Here is a 24,169-nt window from a genome sequence, read left to right on the forward strand (position 1 = left end):
AGCTTCTCCATTTGGATGTCAGTCATCTCAAACTTAACGTGTTGAAAAGCAAATTCTTTCTTTTATTAGTTTCAGGTGTACAACATGGTGATTCAAAATTTTATCTATTGTAGTCTGTTTGAAGTTATTATAAAATATTGGCTATATTCCCTATGCTGTACAATATATCCTTGTAGAAAAGCATATTCTTGAGTTTCCTTTCCCAAACCTATTCCTCAAACCATTTTTCCTCTCTCAGCTGATGGTTCCAAACCTCCATTTGCTTAGCTCCCAAAACCTGAAGTAATCTTGAATTTTTCTCTTTTTCTTGCACAATACATCCAGTCTATCAATAAATCCTGTCCTTTCTACCATCAAAATATATTCAGAATCTGATCACTTTCACCAACTGTACTGCTACCACCCTTATCTAAGCCACTATTACATCTCATCTGGATTATTGCAGTAGCTCCTAACTGGACTCCCTGCCTCTGCCCTTGCTCCCCTCTAGTCTGTGCTCTACTGAGCAACCAGAGTGGATTTCTGACCACCTTTCTGACCTTATCTCCTACCACAATACCCAGAAAACATTCTTATCACACCACATATGTTCCAAAGCAATTATGCTTCCCCAATGCTCTACCTGGAGCATTCTCTCACATGCATATGCATGACTCACTCTTTCACATTAATAAATCTTTACTTAAATATCTCTTCCTCAGGAAGGACTTCTCAGTATTCCATATAAAATAGCTCTTCCCCCATTATCCTTTCCTAGTCCCACTTTACTTTTCCTTGGTGATCCTTTGTTTTTTTCTTACCATAACTGACACATTACACATATACTTTTCCTCGGGCTTCAGAATTATAAACACTCATTATTGACTCATGACACTATTTGTTTATTTAATTAACTAGTTGTGTGTTTGTTTTTGATACACAGCTGTAAACTCATCATTTAACACAGAAACTAGAAACACAAATCACTATACATATGTAATTTTTAAATTAAAATATAAATTTTCTTCTCCCACCCCCACTACAGTATAAGCTCCATGAGTACAGGGACTTTGTTTTATTCCTTCTGTGTGCGCAGCATCTAGAATAGTGCCTGACACACAGGCACTTGAAAATAAAGTAAGCACTGCATATTTATATACCAATATTTTCAAGGGTAATGTAACTTTCAACATGTCTAAAACCAGAATTAAATCCCCACATCTTTACCTCTGTTCTCCTTTCTCTCTCTGCACTCCTTCCCTTGACTTCCCTTCTTCCTATCACTTGACTTTGTTCCCCAGAAGCACAGGACCACTTGGATGCTCCCTCCCTGCCTTTGATCATGCTAACTTCTCTGCCTGTAGGAGACCATTCCCTCCCTTATGGCTCCAGGAAAACTGTATAACTTTTTCTTCAAGAAGGTCACCAGTCACCTCCTCAAACACACTGTCTCTGCCCCCTCCTTTCCCTTTCTCTTTCTCGGGGTTCTCCCACACCAATCTCTATCCCTTGTGCTCACACACTATGCTTCTGTAATTATATTCTCCAAGAGGCTGAGAGCTCCTTGAAGTTCAGGAAGCAAGTTGAAGCCCTCATTTATGATCTTTTCCCACTTCCTCAGAAGATAATTAGAAGCAGACATTAGTATGTTCAGTTCACAGATTGAGAAACTGATTTCAGAGGAAGAGAAAAAGCCCACAACCCCTAGGAATCCTCTCGAGATCTCTTTCTTCCTACCACTTGGGTAGAGGGAATGTTCCTCATGTCTTTGGTAAACCTTGCTATAAGCCTGGGTTCCTCCCTGTGCCCCTCTGGAAGGTAACCATGGATACTATTGAGCTGGCACAAAAGCCTTCAGTTAGTGGAGACTACCAGTGGTTTTCAGGATGCTTAGAGGGTTCTGAGGTGAGGGGGCAAAACCTGGAAACCGTGGCAAAGGTAAGACTTTTGCCTCAGGTTCTTGGTCTGGGTGTATTTCAGTTAGGGTGGGCCCTAATTCTCAGCAGAGCCCCCAAAAGGTGACAGGACTGACTAAGATATTAACTAGCTTTGAGTTGAGAACCGAAGAGAATCCCAGACGTCTCCTCTTCTCGGAAAGCAGGAACCCCTCTGTGAAATCTTGAGCAGTGGGCTGACGCAAGCAATACTAGCAGCAGCTCGGGCTCCCGGGGTGATCCAAGCCACAGAGCCTGGACATAATGGGGTCTCCCATCCCCAGTCAAGGGGAGCTTCCAGTGGTGCCTTGTCCCTACCCACATTCTTGCCTCAAGGGTGTGTTTCTTTTCAGAGCCCAGGACCACAGGCAGGCAGGAGAAATTCACACCCAGGATGTCACTGGGATGCACCTTAATTTCCTTACTGACCGCTGGGAGGGCACCCACGTGCATTCTCTGACCCTAGGAGTCCTGGGTCTTCCCTGCTATCACTTTATTCTCAAACAAGGAACGTCTGGAGAGTAGAGATCTAGGGAGCCTCACTTGCTCCTTGAAGGGCGCGGGACTGGGTCCCAACTTTCCAGTTCCCGCCAGCAGTGTCCCGCCTCCCAAGGTAGGACCGGGAAGCCCAACCACACAAAGGCTCAGTTCCGCTGGTGGAGGCGGGGGTGTGGGTCAGTGTCAGTGAGGTGTGTGCGGCTAAGCCTGCTTGTTTTCTGAAACGAAATCTTCAGGGGAGGGAGGGAAGAGGAGGGTGCAGGAGATGGACTTGGGGACGAGAGGTGGCGGCCGTTTCCCGGCGTTTTGACGTAGACTTGAAGAGGCGCCGAGCACTCCCGCTGCTTAAGAAGAGGCACCGTAACCTTCAGGACGCTGAAGGTGGGGACCGTCACTTGCTCGGGGAGCAGTCAGCATTTTCTCTCCACGCACTCCAAGGAATCCAGAGAGGGCTGCGCAGGTAAGTGCGGAGGGGCTCCCTTCTGTGACCTGGGAGTAAAGCCGCGGAGTAAGGAGGCTAATGGGGCACGAAGGACACAGGGTGTCCCAGGCAGCTCCGCCCTGAGGAGGGAGAGGCGGTGGAACCAGGTGCGGGATCGAGCCGTAGGGAGCACAGCGCGGGGCTTGTGGCAGGACGCACGCAGGATCCCAGGGTTGAGGAACTTCCAGGCTTGGGGAAGACTCTCCGAAGGGAAGGGAACCTGACGGAGCCAATGTGAGCGCTGCGGCGCGAGCAGGCAGAGAGTCCCAGACTCGCCAACTTCAGCACCCTGGACAGTATCCCGCCCTTGGTCTTCTAATAAACTTAGCATTGACAGCTTCGACTTGTCCCCTAAGGAAAGACAACTTTTACGGCCCCTCGACTTTGATATTTTAGTTCAGAAGAGGACATATTAAATTTGATTTTGTTCAGGTAGGTATCCTGTGTAAATAATATGAAATATAGAGGAAATATTTTTGAATAACTTTGTATCTCAGCGTGCCTCTTCAGGAATGTGCCTGTTCAAAGACAGTTTCTGAAATACCGATTTAAGGGAGACTCAATATGTTTTGCTGCTGTACAGAAGAGAAAGATTCCATCTCATGGTGTTACTATGAAATGTTTCCAATATAGACATATTCTCATGAGAATTCCCATGAGCTGTGCCTTGCTTGCCTTCATGATACTAACATCTAAAAGATTTGGAAATATAAAACTGAAAGTCAGCTGTATATGCCCTCCTGCTTTTTCTTTACACTAGAGTTGTTTAAGTGTAATATACATTTTGTATATCATATACATTTGTGAAGATTCAGGTAAACCTTTTTTTCTGGGAAAAAAAATTGGTTTATTATTATTTTAAGTACATCATTTCTCATTGGACTTGTCTGAAGTGTAACATAATAATTTCAAAGTGTATATGGATGTCTTGGTTTTATTGCAACCAGCATTTTGAAAGCCAGAAAAGCTGAATGAGAGGCAAATAATTTTTGTTGAAATTCTTGAGATTTATAGCAAGATGAGAAAAATGAGAAAAGATCACCTTTATGAAAATTATGTCAGAATTGCAGAACATTTTAGGTGTTTGTAAAATGTTTATTAATTCTACTCTAATGGGTTGAATATACCTTGGTTCCCATACTTTTATCACACTTTCTTGTGTTTATTTTTATTTATAACATTTTACAATTCTTATGCCTTTTTTTAATAATAAAAGGAACCATAATAGGAAAGTATCCAAGGGTAAAATATGTTCAAATTCTTAATTGCATGGGAGTCCTGGTTTAGGATAGCTAGGCTAAATTATGCAATTATAGAATAATAAAAGCCATATAGCAAGACTGAAAAATTTCACTTAATACTCTTTTAAACTGTATTTCTCTGTGCTACAGAAAAACAAGTTTACTTATTTATCTTACAAAAGAGCACATCTTAGGAATAAATCTTTCTTAATCTAAACATCTTGGTTTTATACTACCTGGCTTGACAATGCATCATTTTAGATAGAATGGGGCTTGTGAGATGGGAGGTAGGATAAGACTTTTCCCAGAGATGATGGTATGTTTCCTTTGCTGGCACCAAGGTTCTTAAAGCCATAATTATTTTCTTTACTGAGTGGAGCACAAGCAGGAACTCATATGAAATATTTCCATCTTGCGCAGTTTCAAGGCCATGGCCGATCCTGGGAACAGAGGAGGGATCTACCGCCCCTTGAGTCTCACCTGCTCCCTGCTCATTGTGGGAATGTGCTGTGTGTCTCCTTTGTTCTGTCACAGCCAGACAGATCTGCTGGCTCTTAACCAAGCTGATCCTCAGTGCTGGGAATCTTCTTCAGTACTCCTCCTAGGAATGCGGAAGCCTCGAATTTCCAACACTGTTTCAGGTTTCTGGGATTTTATGATCTACCTGAAGTCATCTGAGAACTTGCAGCATGGGGCATTGTTTTGGGATCTGGCCCAACTCTTCTGGGACATCTATGTGGACTGTGTCCTCTCCAGAAACCATGGCTTAGGAAGGAGGCAATTGGCTGGAGAGGAAGAGAAGATCTCAGCAGTGCATCCAGAGCACACAGGGAGAAAAAAAGGTGGTCAACCCCAGGTCCCATGTCTTTTGAAAGGATCAATCAAGTATGAATGTGCTGAATTGTGAGGAAGAGGGAAATGGCTTTAGGGGAATCCATTGCCACACATAGCCTCCTCAGGGGTGAGCCCAAAGAGCGCGCAAGTGATAGGAAGATAGATAGCACTTCCTTTTGTAATTTGCAGTAGCTGTTTTTATCAGCATATTGTCCTCATCTTCATACTTCAACAGCAGCAAAGAAGAATCAGAAAGACAAGTAGGAAAAGAGAGGATCCCTAAAATACAATATCAAGGTATAAAGGGATGCCCCCAAATTAACATTATTTTTTTCAGTTAGGCTGAACATTGGTAGTCATAACCTGTGTTCACTTGCTATGGAATTGGGAAGATTTGAATATAAGCCTGGGGAAGGCTCACAGCGCACAAGCTCTTGCCCCTTTTAAATAGAAAAACAAAAACAGAAACAAAAACTAATTGCTTTCATGTAAATGGGAAGGACTCCTTGAGATGTACTTACTTAGTTGATGGATAAATGGTAGAAAAATCAGCTGGCTTGCAAATTCACCCTTCCTTGTTTTTTTGAACAAATTGCAAATAAGTAATTAACTTCCAGCAAGCTGAGTAATTAATTTTTAGAAATCTGGAACTTCCTACAAATTTAGAGATTTTTCACTGAAGTAAATATGGTAATCAAATGCAGTCTTCTCCAGGGGCACTAGAAAAAATATCCTTTATAGAATTAGAAGGAGGGTGAATAAATCACTGTAAGCTGAGAATAACAGCCTTATTCATACTGTTTTTGTTCCTTTTTTGGTGTTGTTTCAACCAATGAGCTTCTAAAGCTTGCAGCAAGGGCTGTTTGGGTGGTAGTAACTATTTATGCACTAGTGGAAAACTGAAGCATAAATAATTTTTGCAGTTGTACATTTGATTGTGAGAACTGTTATATATTCCTGTAAAAAATCTATTAAAATAGCAATTAACAGTAATAGTTATAGATCAATCTTTTCCCAAGATATTGTAGAACCTTTAAATATCTAGTTTGTCTTACAGTAACAAAAAATATGATTAGCTGATCCATAAAGCCAGATAATCAGTAACAAAAAATATGATTAGCTGATCCGTAAAGCCAGATAATCCACCGCAATTATTTACAGATAAATTTATTATTTTGGCAAGTGTTATTGTCACTTAAACCAATTTCGTTTTTTAGAGGAAATATTCTTTTAGCAGCTTAGCTACTAAAGCAGAAATACAAAATGACTACCTTTAAATGCTGGTTACCAATATTTTAAAAATATTTTGAACAGAGGCTTCCCAGGCATCAGCATCAGTAAGGACTGTATATTTTCTTCATCTGTACTGTAGGCTCTTTTTTCCATTCTTACTCTACTTAACAGTGGTACTCAAATTACTACCACTATTTCTTGTTTTTGTATTTTGCACTCACTTTGAATTACTTTAAGTATCTATAGAATAAATGAAAATAATATTTGTGTTCAACTTAACAGGAAAATAATTATCCATAATTATATATTATAATTAATTAAATTAATTATATTATATAATTTAATTGTATATTAAAATTACATATATATATAATCTCAAAAACAGCTTTCAGTTTGCTTGCTTGCAACAGGCTACTATAATAGTCTGAGACAACATGTAATTTTCTGAGCATACTTCAACATGGCATTTCTATCTTCTTTTTTAAAATAAAAAAGTAGATTTGTCTTCAGCTTTGGAAGTCACTTCCTTCATCTTGCTACAGAGTTGCTATTGACCCAGCTGGTCTGCAAACTTTACTAGGAGTTGCTTTGCAAATATTAGGGGCAAACATTTCACTTTATTGAAGTTATTTTAATGTTTGACATAAACAATTGTTGCAGACCAGGAAATAAGACTTTCCATTTGTATTGTATAATCAGTCAAAGAGGGTCTTGGGTCAAGAAGACACCCTGTCTGAAAGTTAGTTTCAGGAACATGAGATTTCATCTCAAGAGGCTTGATTAAATCTCTAGTGGCTCAACTGGGCTCTGGATGTACCTGCACAGATTCTTCACTAATTTTTTCTTTTGTTCCTGGGGAATTAATATTCTACTAGGTTGGGATGGGGGTGAGGGTGAAGGGGTGTTTGTCTCCATAGTTCTCAGGGAAATCACATCATCAGAGCAGAAGGGAAAAACTAAAATAAGTGTCTACATAATACCCGGAAAGGTTCTTGCTATTTTGATGTCTTCAAGTTAAATAGTTTAAATTCACTTGAGAAATGTTGCAATGAATCATGCCTTATTAAAAACACAAAACTCCTATATAACTTTGTATGTTAATATATTTGTTAATATTGAGTCAGCAAATATGAACACAAGAGATATCAAATAGCTACGTAACCTTGGGCAAGTTAATTGACTTATTTAGCTCTCAGTTTCTTCATCTGAAAATGAGGGATATGGGAAGAATTAGAAGACCCTTAAAGTCTCTTCACATTCTGTGTTCTGAAGTTCTGTGATTCTATAAACAATAAATGTATGAAAAGTGTGGATTTAACTATAGAAAGAATCTGGAAGAGCTTTACTCCAAGGACAGCTTACTGAGCTGAGTGATGACCTAGACATTGTGGTGGTTTATAACTTTAATAAGCAGAAACAGAGGCGATCCAGAAATGAGAATTCCAAAAATTCTGAGGGCCAAAGATATCATCGTTTGAGAAGACTCAAAAGAACATTGTTATTTTGTCTAGAAAGATACAAGCTAAGAGCTGAATGCCGAAATAGTCAGAAGGCTGAAGAGGCTATACCCAGGCTTCACTACTAAATTATGATGGATTCTGTGAAGGCACAGAGAGAGAGAGAAATTGATTTAGGAAAAGAGTAGGCTGATAATATCTCCCAAATAGAAAATAACAGAGTTGAGGTTAACACAAGGGTTAGTAAAGGCTTCAATACAAATGAAAGGATTTTGAAGTATATCCTTGTTTGTGTCAAAAATGACGATCTCTTCCCTCAACAAATCTTGCTCTGCCTCTGAGAGGAACAGAAAAACTTGCCTGCCTGAGCCTGGCAGTTTGGATGGTCTAGAAAAATTGTGAGTCTTTGCTTTCCTCCGTGACGTGAAAGTTAAAATTTAGATTTATAATTTGATGATGTTTGCAGTCAGTGTCTAACTAGCTGGCAAATGTTCATAATGCTTATTTTTTAAACATTAAGCAGAAGAGAAAACAATGCTTCAGAAATATGTCAGATTCACAAATGCTTGATTTTCTACTTTACTCACTCCGAGAAATTTTGTAAGCAACACATTAAGAAATTACCAATCTAGAAATCTATTCTAAAGAATCATTCAGAGCTGTAGCCAATTTTGCAGTATAAGGTTCTTCACTGCAATATTATTTATAGCAACAGAAAATTGGAAATAATCTAAATGTCCCATAATAGGGTAATGGTAAACTAAATTATGGTATAAAGTATGTATGTGTAAAACTATGGTTCTCTCTGCAATATTATATTATGGGTGGTTTAAACATTTTTCTTCATATTTTTATATTAAAATTATATGATGACAATTTTAAACTTTTTTAGTCAGAAAAATATATTTTAATACATATTAATCAAATAGGAAATGTATTTATTATAATCTACTTAATTCATATTATATAATTAAACTTCATAGGACACAAAGTTTTGCATAAAGAAAAATTTCAAATATACCTCTGCAATAAATTTATATAGAATATTAATAGCCGAGTGGCAGAAACAGCAAACATTCTTTTAAAAACCAAGTCATTGATACTTAATTAGCCTGAAAATAATTTGGTGACCTAATGACTAGTTGCTTTTCTCTACTTTCAGGTGTATATCCTCAGCAACCAAGAATCCCTTCCCTAAAGAAGAAACAGTTGATTGAAGACTTGATAAGCATGCATGCACATAGGAGTGGGTCTAAGTTCATTGGAAAAGTGACCAATGTCCTGGAAATAAAGGGAAAATAAATTGAACCTCAGAGCTAATGCACATCTTGGAATTTAAATATATATATATATTTTTCTTGACTACTGATCATTTATCTACTTGAAATGGTGGGAGCATCCAGAGACAACTCTTAAGCCACATTCTCTGAGTACTTAGTTTCATTCTTTTAGGCTGCTAGCATGTTCCTTCAAATGGAGACACTACTGCCAGACTATCCCACTGTCTGAAACAGTTAAAATAGCTTCCAAAGATGAGTAGGGGATCGTGCTACTCAGATTCTTGTATTCATCTTGATCATTGTTTTGGGATGCTTGACATTGTTAATGAACTAGAGTGCCACACATTTAACTTGAATACACTGCATGACTTTGAAATATTAACCACTGGATTGCTTATTAATTACCAGTTATTGGTGGTAGTTACCTGAATTTTGTTTGAAAGAATATTTTTGAGTATTTTGAACTGAGTGAAGCAAAAAACAAAACACAAAACTGGTGAATAAAGCATTCTTCTAATATAAACAAAATTAATAAAAGCTCTCGACCCCAAGTAATGTTATTGGAGTCTTTTTATTTCAATATTTAATGTTACCATTAATGATAATCCAAACTCTAATAAAATAGCAGTAGGTATAAATTTTTTCTCAGCATATTTTCTATTGGATTAAATATTAAGATTATAACTGGTTACACTTTACATTGAAAAGAAAACTAAAAATCAAATGAACAGCATTATGAGAAAAGAACCCATAAAAATATTTGCTCTCCAAATGACCAGGCTTGAATGAGGTTCATAGCAAAGAAGTCCAATTAACAAATATATTTGAGTTCCAGACACAATGTTATTTTTATCTCTAATTACGCTCATCTCTCCAACCATTCTATTATAACTGATGGTTGACAACCAGTTTGAATTTCAGATATGTTAGCATTTCACTTGTTTTTCCCAGGTCCAAAGGAAGCCTCAGTAAGTGTTTTCACTGAAGGTTTATGGCCCTCCTTAAGCGAAAAATCTTATCCAAAGGGTTATTATTAGAAGACACAGCTGCATCTGAAGATTAGCCAAATCTTAACAATAGGGGAAGCAAATCTGGGGAAGGAACTGGGGAGGGGGTCCAGCCTCAGCTTTAACTTGATTAGAAGAATAAGCGCATTAAAAGCTACCACTCTTTGACTACCATTTCTACAGAGGCTCATGGCTTCGCTTCTGTGCTACTTTCTCTAATGTCTTGCATCATATTCTTAAAAACCATTATATAAACTCATTACCTCTTATAAATCGCTGAAGAGATGCCTGCCCCTTGCTCCTCCCACACCTTGGTACTACACAATAGGGGCTGCCAATTTTTTCTGATGCTTTGTGGGCCATCCAGTCTCTGGTGCAACTAATCAGTTCTGTCTTTGTAGAATTAAAGCAGCTGTAGATAATATGTAAATACATGAGCACGGCGGTGTTCCAATTTTAAAACTTTGCTCGCGGACACTGAAATTTGACTCCATGTCATTTTCAACTGTTACAAAATATTATTCTCCATCTGATTTTTTCAATTATTTTTTTAAAAATGTAATAATTTCACAGCCTGCACAAAACTGGCAGTGGGCAGATTTGGCCTGTGGGCTGTAGTTTGCTGACCAGTGCGCTGGGGCATACTTACCAAACTTGTAAGGAACAAGCTGGAATGAAGTAAGAAGGAGAGTGAATATGTTGAACAACAAAACCAAAATAAAAAATTCATGATAGGCTGAAAAGCAAATTCAAAAAGATTAGGATGAGATTGAACAGGGGTAACCTAGTCTTAATCCTACCCAGTTGGACATTATTTCACTCTGGAAACATTACTAGAAGTTATGGATCATATAAATCAGAGCCCAGAGCCTCTCTGAATGTAATACGGACTGCACATCAAGAAAACAGGTGAAACAATGGAACCATAACAATATTTATTTAGAGAAAGTGTAAGCAGTGGTTAGAGTACAGGCTTAGGAGCTGGGTTCGAATCTCAACTTTGTCAAGTAGTGACCAAACGACTTTGGACAAGTTACTGACCCTCTTTGTGCCTCAGTTGTCTCATAAAAAGAGATATCTACTTACCAGGTTTGTTGTGAGATTTAAATTAGTATTAATACATACATGGTGCTTAGAAGCTAAGTGCTCTCACAGTCAAAAAATGTTAGCTACTACTTTGGACATTATTAAGTTAAGCATCTATACCCTAATCATACATACAGAGGATGGAAGCACACAAGTACTTTGGCCAAATTCATCGAATGTAGGGTTTTAGTAAGAAACATTCATGTTTTTAAAATAAGTTTATTTTGAGATAATTGCTGATTCATATATGTTGTAAGAGATAATACAGAGACATCCTGTATACCCTTCATCCAGTTTCCCTCCATAGTAACATCTTGCATAACTATAGTATAATAACACAACCAGAAGATTGACATTGGTACAACCCACAGAGTTCATTCAGATCTCACCAGATCTGCATGCACTCAAGTGTGTGTCTGGTATGCACATATGTGTGTGTATGTATGTTGTGTGTGTATTTAGTTCTTTGCCAAGCCTATTCTCCAGCAGGAGCATGTAGATAGAAAATTAGGTCATCAATTTGGTAATTCAGATATTGAAGAAGATAGTTGCATGAATTCCTGTAGATCACACACTTGAATATTACTACCAATGTATTCAAAGAAAGGGCCTCTATTGGAAATGCAGCACATCTGGATTTGACTCGGCTCCTTTCCATTTTCCTCTATCACTCCTCACTCCCAAGGCTCTACTCTGAAGAACTAAGACACATGAGTAGAGACATTAAAAAATAAAATTTTCTTCATGCTTCATGCCAGACTATTGAGAAAGAGGTAGAAGGTTTAGTTCTTTTACTACAGATTTTGAAAACACGTTTCATCATCACCACAAGGGGCCTTTGAGCCTGGACTCTTTTTCACTTCAAGTTGGGCAAAGTGATCTGATCAACAAGTGCAGAGAAGGCCCTGCATACTCGCTCAGCTCCACAATACAGGTCCATATTTACTGAAGATTGCAGGTCTGAAAACAACAAACAGGAAAGTCCTTCAGAGAAAGCACCTGTAGGTTCTCAAGCTGATCTTAATAAAGCTCTAGCACAGAGAAGAAATAAAATCCATCTCTCTGCAGTTCCTGATGGCAATGCCCTTTCTCTAAGCTAGCTTGTAAATGAGATGGGTATCATTTACCATGATCAATTACTAATTCAACCAAGTTGTGGGTTCTTAAAGAGCATTTTCCCATAACTTCAAGCACGAATCTGAGTAGCCAGAAAGCCCACTCTAGAGCAGTGGTTTTCAAACTCTGGTGTATGTTAAAATCATCTGGACAGTGTTAAAATAGATTGCTAGGTCCCACCCTCAGAGTTCTGATTCAGTATACATGATGGTTAATTTTATGTGTCAATTTGATTAGACTGTGGTGTCCAGATATTTGATCAAACATTATTCTTGGTGTGTCTGTGAAGGTGTTTCTGGATGAGGTTAACATTTGAATTGGTAGACAGAGTAAAAGCAGATTGCGCTCCCTAATGTGGATGGACCTTGTCCAATCAACTGAAGGCTTGAATAGAACAAAATGTCTGAGTAAGAGAATTCCTTCTGCCTTACTGTATTCCAGGCGAGACATCAGTTTTCTTCTGCCTTTGGACTCAAAAGGAAATATCAGCTCTTTCTAAGGCTCGAGCCTGCCTGCTTTTGCATTGGAACTACACATTGGCTCTTCTGGGTCTCCAGCTTGCTGACTACTGATCTTTAGACTTGCTAGCCTCTGTAATTGTGTGGGCCAATTCCTTAAAATAAATCTCATTCTATATCTATATATACATCCTGTTTGTTCAGTTGCTCTGGAGAACTCTGACTACCATAGTACATCAGGGATGGGGCCCAAGAAATTGTGCTTCTAATAAGTTCCCAGGTGATACGGATGCTGCTGGCCTAGGGAAGATGCTTTGAGACCTCTGCTCTATAGTTACTGATTAATGGTTTGAGTGGTCCCCTATGACCTATTGTAATAGGAATTGTGTTGTAGAAAGCTCTACAATTTGGCAGTTATTAACCAAAAGTTGGATACGCATAATTTTTAAGCTAAAAGTTCCATTTCTAAGAATTGATCCTACAAAGATATTTACATATGAGTACAAAGATATATGCTAGAAGAATACTCACCAAAACATTCTTATGATAATAAAAAAATTGGGAGCAACTTAATTACACACCAATAAATAAATTATGGTATATTTATACCCTGGGATATTATGCAGCACTTAAAAAATGACACTGCCCAGTGTCTAAGATATTTTGTCAAGTGAAAAAAGCAAAACAAGTACAACCTAACTTATGTTGAGAAAGTAAAGACACATATATGCAAAGAAAAAAGTCTGAAGGAAAAACTGCCAACATTTTTTACCTCTGAGAAACAGGTGGCAGGGAGTGAAGGACATGATGATGAATTCATTTTTGAAAAACATGTGCACTTAGGCATTTTAATTTTACAATGAGCATGCTGTATAATATTGTTTGTATAATTAAAAAAATAAGATCACAGGAAATAAAAACATGTAAAGGCTTAGTTTGTTATACACTTGAGTTACATGATTTATTATGGCTCCACCTATGCTGTTTTCTGTTGAACATAAGAGGAGAGGGTTCATGTCTTTTTTACTGTCTATTCTCTAACACTGCCCCAGAACTACAAGGACCTTGAATAAATAATATTTTATTGCCTGAATAAAAAACCTTGTCCAGAGGCAAACTTATTTTAGGATATTCTATTCCTCAGCCCACAGTTATAAAAAGTTTAAATACAATAAAGAAATAGAGAAGCAATAATTCATTTCATACATCGGTTCTTTTTTTCTTGTTTGGTTGTTTTATTTTTAAGCTCTAGTCCCTTGAAATGTTAAAACTAGCCAAAGATATGCACCTAACACCAAGCATGTTGCTTGGCATAAACTTGGAATTCCATACATATAGGGACTGAATTAATATAGCATATAGTCAGAGGCCTAGTGAGATGTTAGATAGACAAACCTGTGAAATCAACAGTCCAGAGGAAATCACAATGGGAGAATAATTCACTTGAATGTAGTTAACAATCTATCTGGTCTCTGAATGAACTTGGGATGTGAGAGAAGGCTATCAGAATGATGGGTATAGAGGTTTAAAAGTATTAGATTATTTACTCGATGATTACTCTTCTGGCAATTGAAATACTGAGCCCATGTCTTCCTTACAATAATAATTAATGAAGCAAACCAATATGCATTGAATATCTACTCTGGACTAAGACCTTGAGCTCCAGATTGTACATGTTGACTGCCACTCTGATATTTCCATCTGGATGTCTCCAAGCAATTCACACTTAATGTGTTCACAACAGAATTCTTGATTTGCTGACCTCCATCTCAGCTTTCCCAGCTTTCCTTATAGCAATAAGTGTATGACAATCTACCAAGTCCAAGCTGCCACCACCTGCCCTTCTCCAAGCCACTTTCTACACAATGACAAAGTGTTTTAAAAACATAAATTTACCCCTTTCAAAATGAATGCCCAGCATCAAGCACAGCTCTTGGCACAAAATTAAATCTTGATGACTATTTGTTGAATGAATGAATGAATGAGTGAATGAAGGATGAACCAAATAGACATTTTTTTCTACCTTCATGGAGCTTAATGCTGGAACTCTTGTGTATCTTTTCCCATCAAGAAAAATTACTTCTACTTTTTCATATATATGTGTGTGTGTATATATATGTACATATATATATCAGAGAGAGAAAGATTCACTAAGCATTCAGTATATATCCTTAAGATTCCCAGGCAGCATTTGAGAAGTCTACCTTCTAAATAAGTGAGATAAAGATCCAGTGTTGAACTTCTCTTACCTGTGGTTGCTAAAGCACTGCTCCTTATTTTTCTACAACCTGCTAAAGTCCAAACTTTATCTTCTGATTATTTAAAATAATAGTTTAGATGATGGTTGCAGGTGGGGAAGAAAGGAACAGGAATAATTCTCCCACACCCCCACCCTTAACCATGCCCTCCTAATCCCATCATCACTCCCTCGCCTTCCCTTCTCATCCTTGAAACCTACTGTGGTAAACGGATGGCAAAGAGGGATGGAAGAGAAGCTGGGGAAAGAATTTCAGAGATGTAAGTAGGAAATTTCGCTCAGAAAGGGAAAGAAAATAATTTAATGAGAAAGTAAGACTAGAGCATTACATTTTTTTTTTTTTTTTGTCACCACAGAAGCAAGTAATGTTAGATGCTCTTTCAAATCTAAATCCTTTACTGCAAATTTGAACAAAATGTTTGCTACTGATTTTCAGTCCAACATTTGGAATTTAAAGAGGTTTGGGGAACCCCTTCTACACACTTTTTCTTTTCCATTAAGCCCTCAGGGTCTCCTGAAATCCTATTATCCTAGATCTTGATATTGAAAGACTCTATTCAGTTAATGTCAACAACTGCCCCCAAACTGACCATCATGCTTGCCGTTTTCGTCTCATTAAGTCTTAGGTCATATAAAGTTCATCTTAATTTCTAAAATGTGTTGACTCCTTAGCAAAGCTCCAATTCAAAAGGCTAGTCAGTTACTAGGATAATCACACACTGGGTGAATATGTTGACAGTCTGAGCAAATCTTACTATATTACAAACAATAGATCTTTCTAATTTTTCCAACAATTCTCAAATTAAAAAATAAAAAAACAGGGGCAGTAAAATGATTAGAAACTTCCTGCTGTTATCTGATGCATCTGTAACAGAGATAGAAATAAAACAAAAATGACCAATACCTTAATTTAGTTTGTTTGCCTTTCCACATCTTCATATGTGTGGTTATCACATTTCTGTCTCTGATTACGTTTGCTGTGATTTTGATAAGCATGCATAAATTATGGGGTGTATTTTTATAATCCATATTGCCAGTGGCTAAGTAGAGTTTACAAACAGAATCATATTCAATACCTGATTGAATAAGGATACCAACTTAATAAGAAATATTTGAGTGAAGAATGGCAATGTTTAATAAATGTAGATATTAGCCATGAAGATTAACATAGATTCTATGCTTAAAAGCCTCAAAGAAATAAAACTGATATAAAAGAAATGACTATAAATTTAAATCTTGTTGATTAGTACTCACTGAATTATCACAAAGTATACAATGTAGCATAATAACAAAAAGGGAAAGGTGTACTTCCCTGCTAATATCATAAGCACTTTTGTATAATAATGCATACTACCTACAGAAGCATCTCAATGGTTCTACTTAAATTGTAAATGGAAGCAGAGGTAAATTTTTTGAGAATATATTTTTTATATTATCTACAAGATTGGATAATGCTAACTGCATCTTTATACATTATTGCATTATCTGAATTTAAAAATAAACTTTGCCTTTTCATGATTTCCCTTTAAATGATATAATGATGGGTATATATATAGATACAGATACATTTATATGTATAGACCTTGATAAAGTTACTTAAAATATGCATGGATCTTTTAGGTATCAAACTGCACGCAGTGCTGGGATATTGTCTCCCAAATATGTGTAGTAGACCTAGTCTATTAGGAATCTGAAATGTACAATATAGCCTACTACATTTGTGAGGGCTGACCCAATACAATATTTTAAAAATCAACAGCTTTCATAAACTCAATTGGAGAAACAAAAACAAAAAATAAAAATGAGATGAATATGTGAAATCCTAAAATAGTTTCTAAAATAAAAGTCAAATTTTTATGTGAAATTTTCCTAAAAAGGTCAAGTGGATATTGACTTTGCTTTGAATACTCATCATGACCCCACTGATGTTTAGATGGAAATAAGTGGGTGGAATCTTGTGTTGGCCTAAGAATCAGGCACAAGGAGTTCTCATACAGTCTTTGTCTCAGGCAGCCTGAGCATGCTTCTGGTATCTTTGTGATCTTGTTTTCTCTAATACAGGATTATAATTCCAACTCTCGTCACAGTAGATATTTTTAGAATCACCAAGTAATTACTTCATTGACTTGGCTCTACCAAGTTCAATATATAACTGACATTATCATGTTCCCATTTTATAGCTCACCAACTATTATGGGCTGAATTGTGTCTCCCTCCCCAAAGTCATATACTGAAGTCCCACTCCCAGTATCTCCAAATGTGACTATATTTGGAGATAGATTCTTTAAAGAGTTAATTAAATTAAATGGAGTTTATGTGACTGGATCCTAAACCAATATGAGTAGTGTCCTTACAAGAAGAGGAAATTTGGATAGGGACATGACAGAGGGAAAATGGTATGAAAACAGAAGGAGAAGACAGCCATCTACAGCCCAAGGAGAGAGGCCTCAGAAGACACCAACGCTGCTGACACCTTGATCTCAGACTTCCAGCCTCCAGGAGCGTAAGAAAAAAAATTTTTTTAATTGTTTAAACCACCTGATTTGTGATACTTCATTATGGCAGTCCTAGCAAACTAATACACCAACTCAGAAATATTTTGGGAAGGCCTTCTTTGATGCAGAAACACATGAGAATGTTATCCTTGTTTTATCACCAGTCTCTATATGATCACTCCAACATAAAAGATCTTACACTTTCTTAAAAAGAAATGGATACAGATATAGATATATTAAGATGACAAAATACTCTATAAATAAGACAATGTCACTGTAAAACAGAAGAAATAGCTGTAATAAAGAAGTATTAATAAAAAGAGCCTTTAGATTTAACAATGAGACATAGCTTATGAAGGTGATGATGATGATGGCATTACTAATAATACAGAGACCTTAATCAATTATCTAGAAAGAGAGCATCATTCTTACTCCCATTTTAAAATGGTAACATCAGGCTGCCCAGTTATATATGTTTTAGTACTATTGATAATAACAATTGCAATAACAAAATAATAGGTATTTATTGAATTCTTGGTATGCACCAGGTGCTATACTAAAACTTCATATGGCTTATCACTTTTAATGCTCACAATAACCCCATCAATTAGGCAACACTAGAAATCAAGTTCAGAGAGATTACTACTGTCCAAAAGACTCACAACTCCGTTACTCACTAGATGAATCGTAGCTGTAGGGCTAATACAGGGCTATAGAATCAAGTGTTTGAAAAGGCAGCCTGACTCCCGGGCCATCACTATCTCTAGGGATTGTGAAAAATCTTACCTGAAGGCATTTCTAGAGTGAAGGCATCCGTAAGTTTTGACAATAATTCTTGCAGTTCCTCTTCCTCCAGCTCATCCTTTCCCTCCTGGATGTTAACTGCCCCTTTCCTTTCCACAGGTGCCAGGGCAGGACTGTTCATTTCAGTAGGAGCAATTTGGGAGGTGTCCTGCAGCAGTCCTTCCTGGGAACTGGATAGGGAACTAAAGATTTCCTTCGATGTCTTTTGTGCTTGGCTTCGTGCCCTGGTGCTTTGCATTGACCCTGGCTGCAAAATGGCCTCTGGTGATTCTGAGTTTGGTAGAACATGTTCTGCATGTACTGGACCTTGGTAACTTCCGTCAATCACAGTGGACTTAGGAAGTGTTTCCTCTTCTGAATGATCCTCAGTGGCACCCTTGATCTGGGAAGACTCTCCTCCCCTCTGAAAACTTTCTTCACCATTTCCATGGTCACGCTTGGCAGCCATATTTTGCCAGGAAGATGAAGGATGAAGGGGCTGCAACACTGCCTGGATAAAGAAAACTTTATTTATGAAGAAATGAACATTTATCTTACTTTTTCATTATGCATTAAATTTTAATATTCCAATAGGAAATTTTAATGCAAGATTTTCATTTTTGTCTCTAAATACATTGTTATTAATTTTATTTTATGCTGTTGATTCAATGTCAACCTAAAGGTAGAACAGCTCAGATTCTAAAATATCACAGGGAATAATCACAAGGAATTTGGGAAAATGCTAGGTTCTGAAAGCTCAGGTTCTAAAAATATCATAAGGAATATCTGAAAATGTCAGGATATCTTGGATTGATAGATAAAAAGTATTACAATAAAACAGTCATAATGATCTATTTAGGTAGGTATGTTGTGAGGGGTTTCATAATAAGCCATAGGAATAAAATCTGGGGGGTGTGCTCTCTCCAAAGCACAGCCCTCAAAGTGTGGTCCACAGACTCCTGGAGGTCCCTGAGACCCTTTCAGGGGTCCATGAGGTCAAAATTATTTTCACAATAACACTTAGAGGTTATTTGCCTCTTCACTGTGTTGACATTTGCACTGATGGTGCAAAATCAATAGTAAGTAAAGCTAAAGTTGTTGTTGTTTACTGCACATCAAGGCAGTATCACCAAGCAGTGGTAGTAGTGATGGTATTCTTACCATCGTGCACTTGCAGTTAAAAGAAAGGCAGTTCCTCTTAAGAATATCCTTGATGCAGATAAATGGATAAAGAAGATGTGGTATATATACACAATGGAATATTACTCAGCCATCAAAAGAATGAAATAATGCCATTTGCAGCAACATGGATGGACCTAGGGATGATTATGCTAAGTGAAGTCAGAGAAAGACAAATGTCGTATGACATCATTTATATGTGGAATCTAAAAAAAAAATGATACAAATGAACTTATTTACAAAACAGAAACAGACTCACAGACATAGAAAACAATCTTATGGTTACCAAAGGGGAAGGGGGGGAGGGACAAATTAGGAGATACACATGACTGTAAATAAAATAGAGAAACAGCGAGGGCCTACTGTATAGCACAGGGAACTATATTCAATATCTCGTAATAACCTATATGGAAAAGAATCTGAAAAATAATATATGTATTTATGTATAACTGAATCACTTTGCTGTACACCTGAAACTAACACAACATTGTAAATCAATTATACGTCAATAAAAAAGAAAAAAAAGACTATTCTTGAAGGTGTAGCAAAAATTCTTATTTTTCTTAGTAACACGTCTTCTTAATATTATATGTGATGAAATGGGAGGTATGCATAAAACACTTCTTATGTTTACTGAAATATAAAAGTTGCCTCTTGTGCAAAAGAATTAGACGGGTATTTTGCAAACATTTTTTCAAAAATGAATGAAGCGAGACTGTGACAATAAGGAAAGCAATGATATGTGTTACCAATCTTAACAGTTGAGCTTTTAAGCAAAAATTAGAATTTTGGAAAACTTGCATCCGCTACCATGAGCTTGCTTGCTTTCCAATTCTTAAAGACTTTTCTGATGACATTCATGGTAGTATTAATGAATATGATTTTTTATGATTTTTTAATGATTCTTTAAAATCTTGTATAATGAAATGGGTGAGCATTAGGAAGTTTGGCATAGCTTGGTGAACTTCCAAATGACCAATGTATGATGGTATAAAATCATGCCAGGATAGAAGATTCATTCAAAAAGCACAACAGAATATTGTATTTTAATGAAACAGGGTGTGAAAGAGATATGGTTTCAGATTCAATACTGCAACCATCCTTTAAGAAACAATCATTTATCATGTTTTGGTGTAGTATCAAAGAAGAAGATCTCCAATTATCTGAAAAGGCTATTAAAATACTCCTCTCTTTTTCAACTGCAAATCTGTGTGAGGCCCTATTTTTTCATATTCTTCAGCCAGAACATCTTGCAACAGATCAAATGCTGAAGCAGTTAGGAAAAATCTAGCTGTCTTTTCTGAAGCCAGCCATTAAAGAGATTTGTAAAAAACGTAAAACAATGCCAGTCTTCTAATTAAATATATATAAATATATATAATTACTGTTTAAAAATGTTCCATATATAATGGGTTTATTATTTACATTTTCAAATTAGTTAATAAATTTATTTTAAAACCACTTATTGGTTTTAATTTTGATTAGGGTAAACAGCAATAGATATAACCCACAGAAGCTCCTTGGGATCCTCAAAAAACTGTAAGTTTCTAAAAGGGATGCTGAGACTAAAGGTTTAAGAATCAATGCTATAAAGAACCTCTTTGCACCAGGTCTATTGTTTCTAAATCGTACCGATGCTGTTCTCTCCCAATGGCATTTCCTTCACAAAAGTGGAAGATACCGTCTGGCTGATGAAAAGGGGAGTTGGTCAGGGTATGGAGAGAAGAGGGAAAGGGAAGAGGCTGATCAGAGTGAGGTGCAAAGGCTCAGGCTGCAGCCGACCCTCAGCCAGAAGATTCTAGGTCAGACTTCCAGACGGCCAGTGTCTCCCACATTCTATACCTGGAGGTTCTGTCCCATTAGCTGTAGCTTCGTCCACAGACTGTCCTGGTTGGTTGTGAGTTCGTGAATCTTTGTTTCAAATCTGCAACTTTTGTCTTCCTGGCAGGCATATATGGCTTGCAACTTGTCTTTGTATTGGTTTAACTGTTTTCTAAGGAGCCTGCAAAGAGGACAGGTCTGAGTGGGTTGGAAGGGCAAGAGGTCAGCACAGCAAGATGCAAGAGCCCTGGCGAGATGTACTCCGGGTCCTCTCTGGGAGAAGATGCCGGAGTAGCCTGTGCCTCGACTATTACCTAATATTGATCAATCCTGCTTTAAACTGTTTGTTCGCCATGCACAGCTGTCCTTCGTGTCTATTATACACACAATTCCCCCAAGAATTTCATTGGTTTTAGAGGTGTTTTCAAAAACTCATCATGCATGTTATGGATTACTTTTTTTTTTTTTTAATTTTTATTTTATTTTATTTATTTATTTATGGCTGTGTTGGGTCTTCGTTTCTGCGCGAGGGCCCTCTCCAATTGCGGCAAGTGGGGGCCACTCCTCATCACGGTGCGCGGGCCTCTCACCATCGCGGCCTCTCCTGTTGCGGAGCACAGGCTCCAGACGCGCAGGCTCAGTAATTGTGGCTCACGGGCCCAGCCGCTCCGCGGCACGTGGGATCCTCCCAGACCAGGGCCCGAACCCGCGTCCCCTGCATTGGCAGGCAGATTCCCAACCACTGCGCCACCAGGGAAGCCCATGGATTACTTTTGACGGCATACCTTCAGCAGCTCCTTAAATGCGAATATTGACTTTATTCATTATCTTTTTGTCCAGAAACACTCCATTTAGAATGATAGCATACATGTCATGGCTAAATACCTAACACCGGCCCAAGACCACGGGGAGGGAACAATGATGCAATTTGTGAATTGTGGGTCTTGGCTTCTCTTCCTAAGTCTAGTTGTTCATTGGTTTCAGAATGAACCAAGTAGTCAGGGTAATTCTTTTAAAACATGAGGCAGAGGACTTCCCTGGCGGTCCAGTGGTTAAGACTTCGCCTTCCAATGCAGGGGATACGGGTTCGATCCCTGGTCAGGGAGCTAAGATCCCACATGCCTCGTGGCCAAAAAACCAAAACATAAAACAGAAGCAATATTGTAACAAATTCAATAAAGACTTTAAAAACGATCCACATCCAAAAAAAAAAATCTTTAAAAATTTAAAGAAAAGAACAACAAAGAAAACCCATAAATCAGATCATATTACTCCTCTGCTCAAAGACCTCCAATGTTCCCCTCCTTATTTAGAATAAACCAAAGTCCTTATAGAGGCAGCCAAAGCTGAACAAGATGGCCAAGGCCCTCCGCTTCCCTCCCTGACCTCATCTCTGCTTTCTCTTACTCACTGTCTGCCCTTCAGCCATGCAGAGCTTCTGGCAACTCATTGAACACACTGGGCATGTTCTCCCCTCAGAGTTGGCTCTTTTGGCCCCCAATGCCTGGAATCCTCCTTCCCCCAGGTTCTTACTCAGCCCACCCCCTCATCTTTAAGTCTTTGGTCACCATCATACTCTCAGTGAGGCTCTCCCTCACTGCTCTACTTGAAACTGCAAACCAGAACCCCCAACTTCGCCTCCATCACCTCCCATCTCCTTCCCTAGTCCTTCCCATCTCTTTGTCTCCATGGATTTTTGCCATGTCTAATTGCTACAGCACATGATGCGATCTTAGATTTTGACTTAGCCTTGAGCCTTCAGACTTCTGGACAGTCACTTTATATGACATGCTACCTGTTTTACTTGTTATTTTACTTATATCTTACTTACTCTATTACTAATTGTTTATTGTCTCTTTATTCTGGCAACTTTTTTTCTGTTTTGCTTCTTGCCATATCCCCAGGCCCATGCCTAAAATAGTTCCTGTTACAGTGTATGTATACAGTGAAAGTTGGCTTTCTAAAGTACAGTCTTATTCTTTGACCAGTGCGGTTGTCATATTTGTGGAAGTTGTAGAAATTGGCTCCCTGGTAGGAAATGCAACAACATTTCTCAATGTTAGAGCCTTTGAAATTCTTAATTGCCACAGATCTTGGAGAGGTCTTGGAATTTAGCTGGGGCTCCTATCCAAAGCAGGTATCTCTAAAAGATGGCCCTCAAACTTCCAGGCAGTCACACAGGTGAAAGAGGAGTCTGATTCTAAAATCCTTGATTGTAATCAGAGTTTCAAGTACTTCTTTATGATGGACTTTTCAGAAAGGAGTCAACCCAGGGATTTTATATAGCAGACAACAAAGAAACATTCTCAGAAGGCCTCTCTAGACAGTATTTTCTATACTTAGAGTGTTGTGCTTGTTATGACCAGTAGTGACATCAGTTTATCTTTCTCCCATGCTGTCTATCACCCACATCCCCTTCCTCCTTTCTGGCCCATCCACCATGCTTGAACATCTAGAAGACATGCGTTCCCATCCTTCCACAATCCAGGTGAAAGTAGGGAAAGCCCTATCAGAAGTGCAGCTCTTTTCTACTCTGTTTTTTGTTTGTTTGTTTTAATGGAGAAATTCTTGGAGAGTCTCCAGTGAACATGATTTACCCAATGCCAATATTTCCAGCAACTGGGAGCCCCATACTTTCAAGGTAAATATCCACTGTTAACAAAACAGTTCAGATTATTTGAGAAATAATTCCTTTCAAATGATCTGAAATCTGTCTTTCTAAACTTTTACATCTGTATATGTAGTTCTGCTTCCTGGAGCTAAGGAGCTTGAATCTCCCACATACCAGGTCTTCAAATACAACACAAAGGCAAGTTAATTCACCAGGCGAGTTAATCACGCACAGAGCCGTGGAACATTACTTTTCTTGATCAGCACCTAGCATAGAGTAATAGATAACTAATAATTGAATGATACTCTTTCTTGTAATGTAGTCTGAGACTGCACTGCTTTTTAAATCATCAGTGACAAATTGTGGGCTGTCACTGAACTTACAGTTGACTATGTATCTCAGGTCTTTCCACGCTCTTT

General features: G+C 37.9%; 2 protein-coding genes across 2 annotated transcripts in view; one reads left to right on the forward strand and one right to left on the reverse strand.

Moving 5' to 3' along the window:
• The first annotated feature begins 4,563 nt into the window (after positions 1-4,563).
• On the forward strand, positions 4,564-8,959 carry FAM237A (family with sequence similarity 237 member A). The gene is made up of 2 exons (XM_007190595.2): positions 4,564-4,975; positions 8,820-8,959. Exons 1-2 carry the CDS (start codon positions 4,564-4,566, stop codon positions 8,957-8,959), a joined length of 552 nt encoding a protein of 183 aa, XP_007190657.2.
• Positions 8,960-11,886: 2,927 nt separating this feature from the next.
• Positions 11,887-24,169, reverse strand: part of DYTN (dystrotelin) — a 51,495-nt gene continuing 39,212 nt past the window's right edge. The window contains exons 10-12 of the mRNA XM_007190596.2: positions 21,161-21,320; positions 18,143-18,650; positions 11,887-11,990 (exon numbers count right to left, since the gene is read on the reverse strand). Of these exons, the coding sequence (XP_007190658.2) occupies positions 11,887-11,990; positions 18,143-18,650; positions 21,161-21,320 (772 nt within the window). The remainder of the gene's footprint in view (positions 11,991-18,142; positions 18,651-21,160; positions 21,321-24,169) is intronic.

The sequence above is a fragment of the Balaenoptera acutorostrata genome, chromosome 8 (assembly GCF_949987535.1).
Source record: "Balaenoptera acutorostrata chromosome 8, mBalAcu1.1, whole genome shotgun sequence".
Taxonomy (NCBI): Eukaryota; Metazoa; Chordata; class Mammalia; order Artiodactyla; family Balaenopteridae; genus Balaenoptera; species Balaenoptera acutorostrata.

Coding starts and splice junctions, on each gene's coding strand:
- FAM237A (XM_007190595.2), top strand. CDS start 4,564: ATGGCCGATCCTGGGAACAGAGGAGGGATCTACCGCCCCTTGAGTCTC. Junction 4,976..8,819: donor GCACACAGGGAGAAAAAAAG/GTGGTCAACCCC, acceptor CTCTACTTTCAG/GTGTATATCCTCAGCAACCA.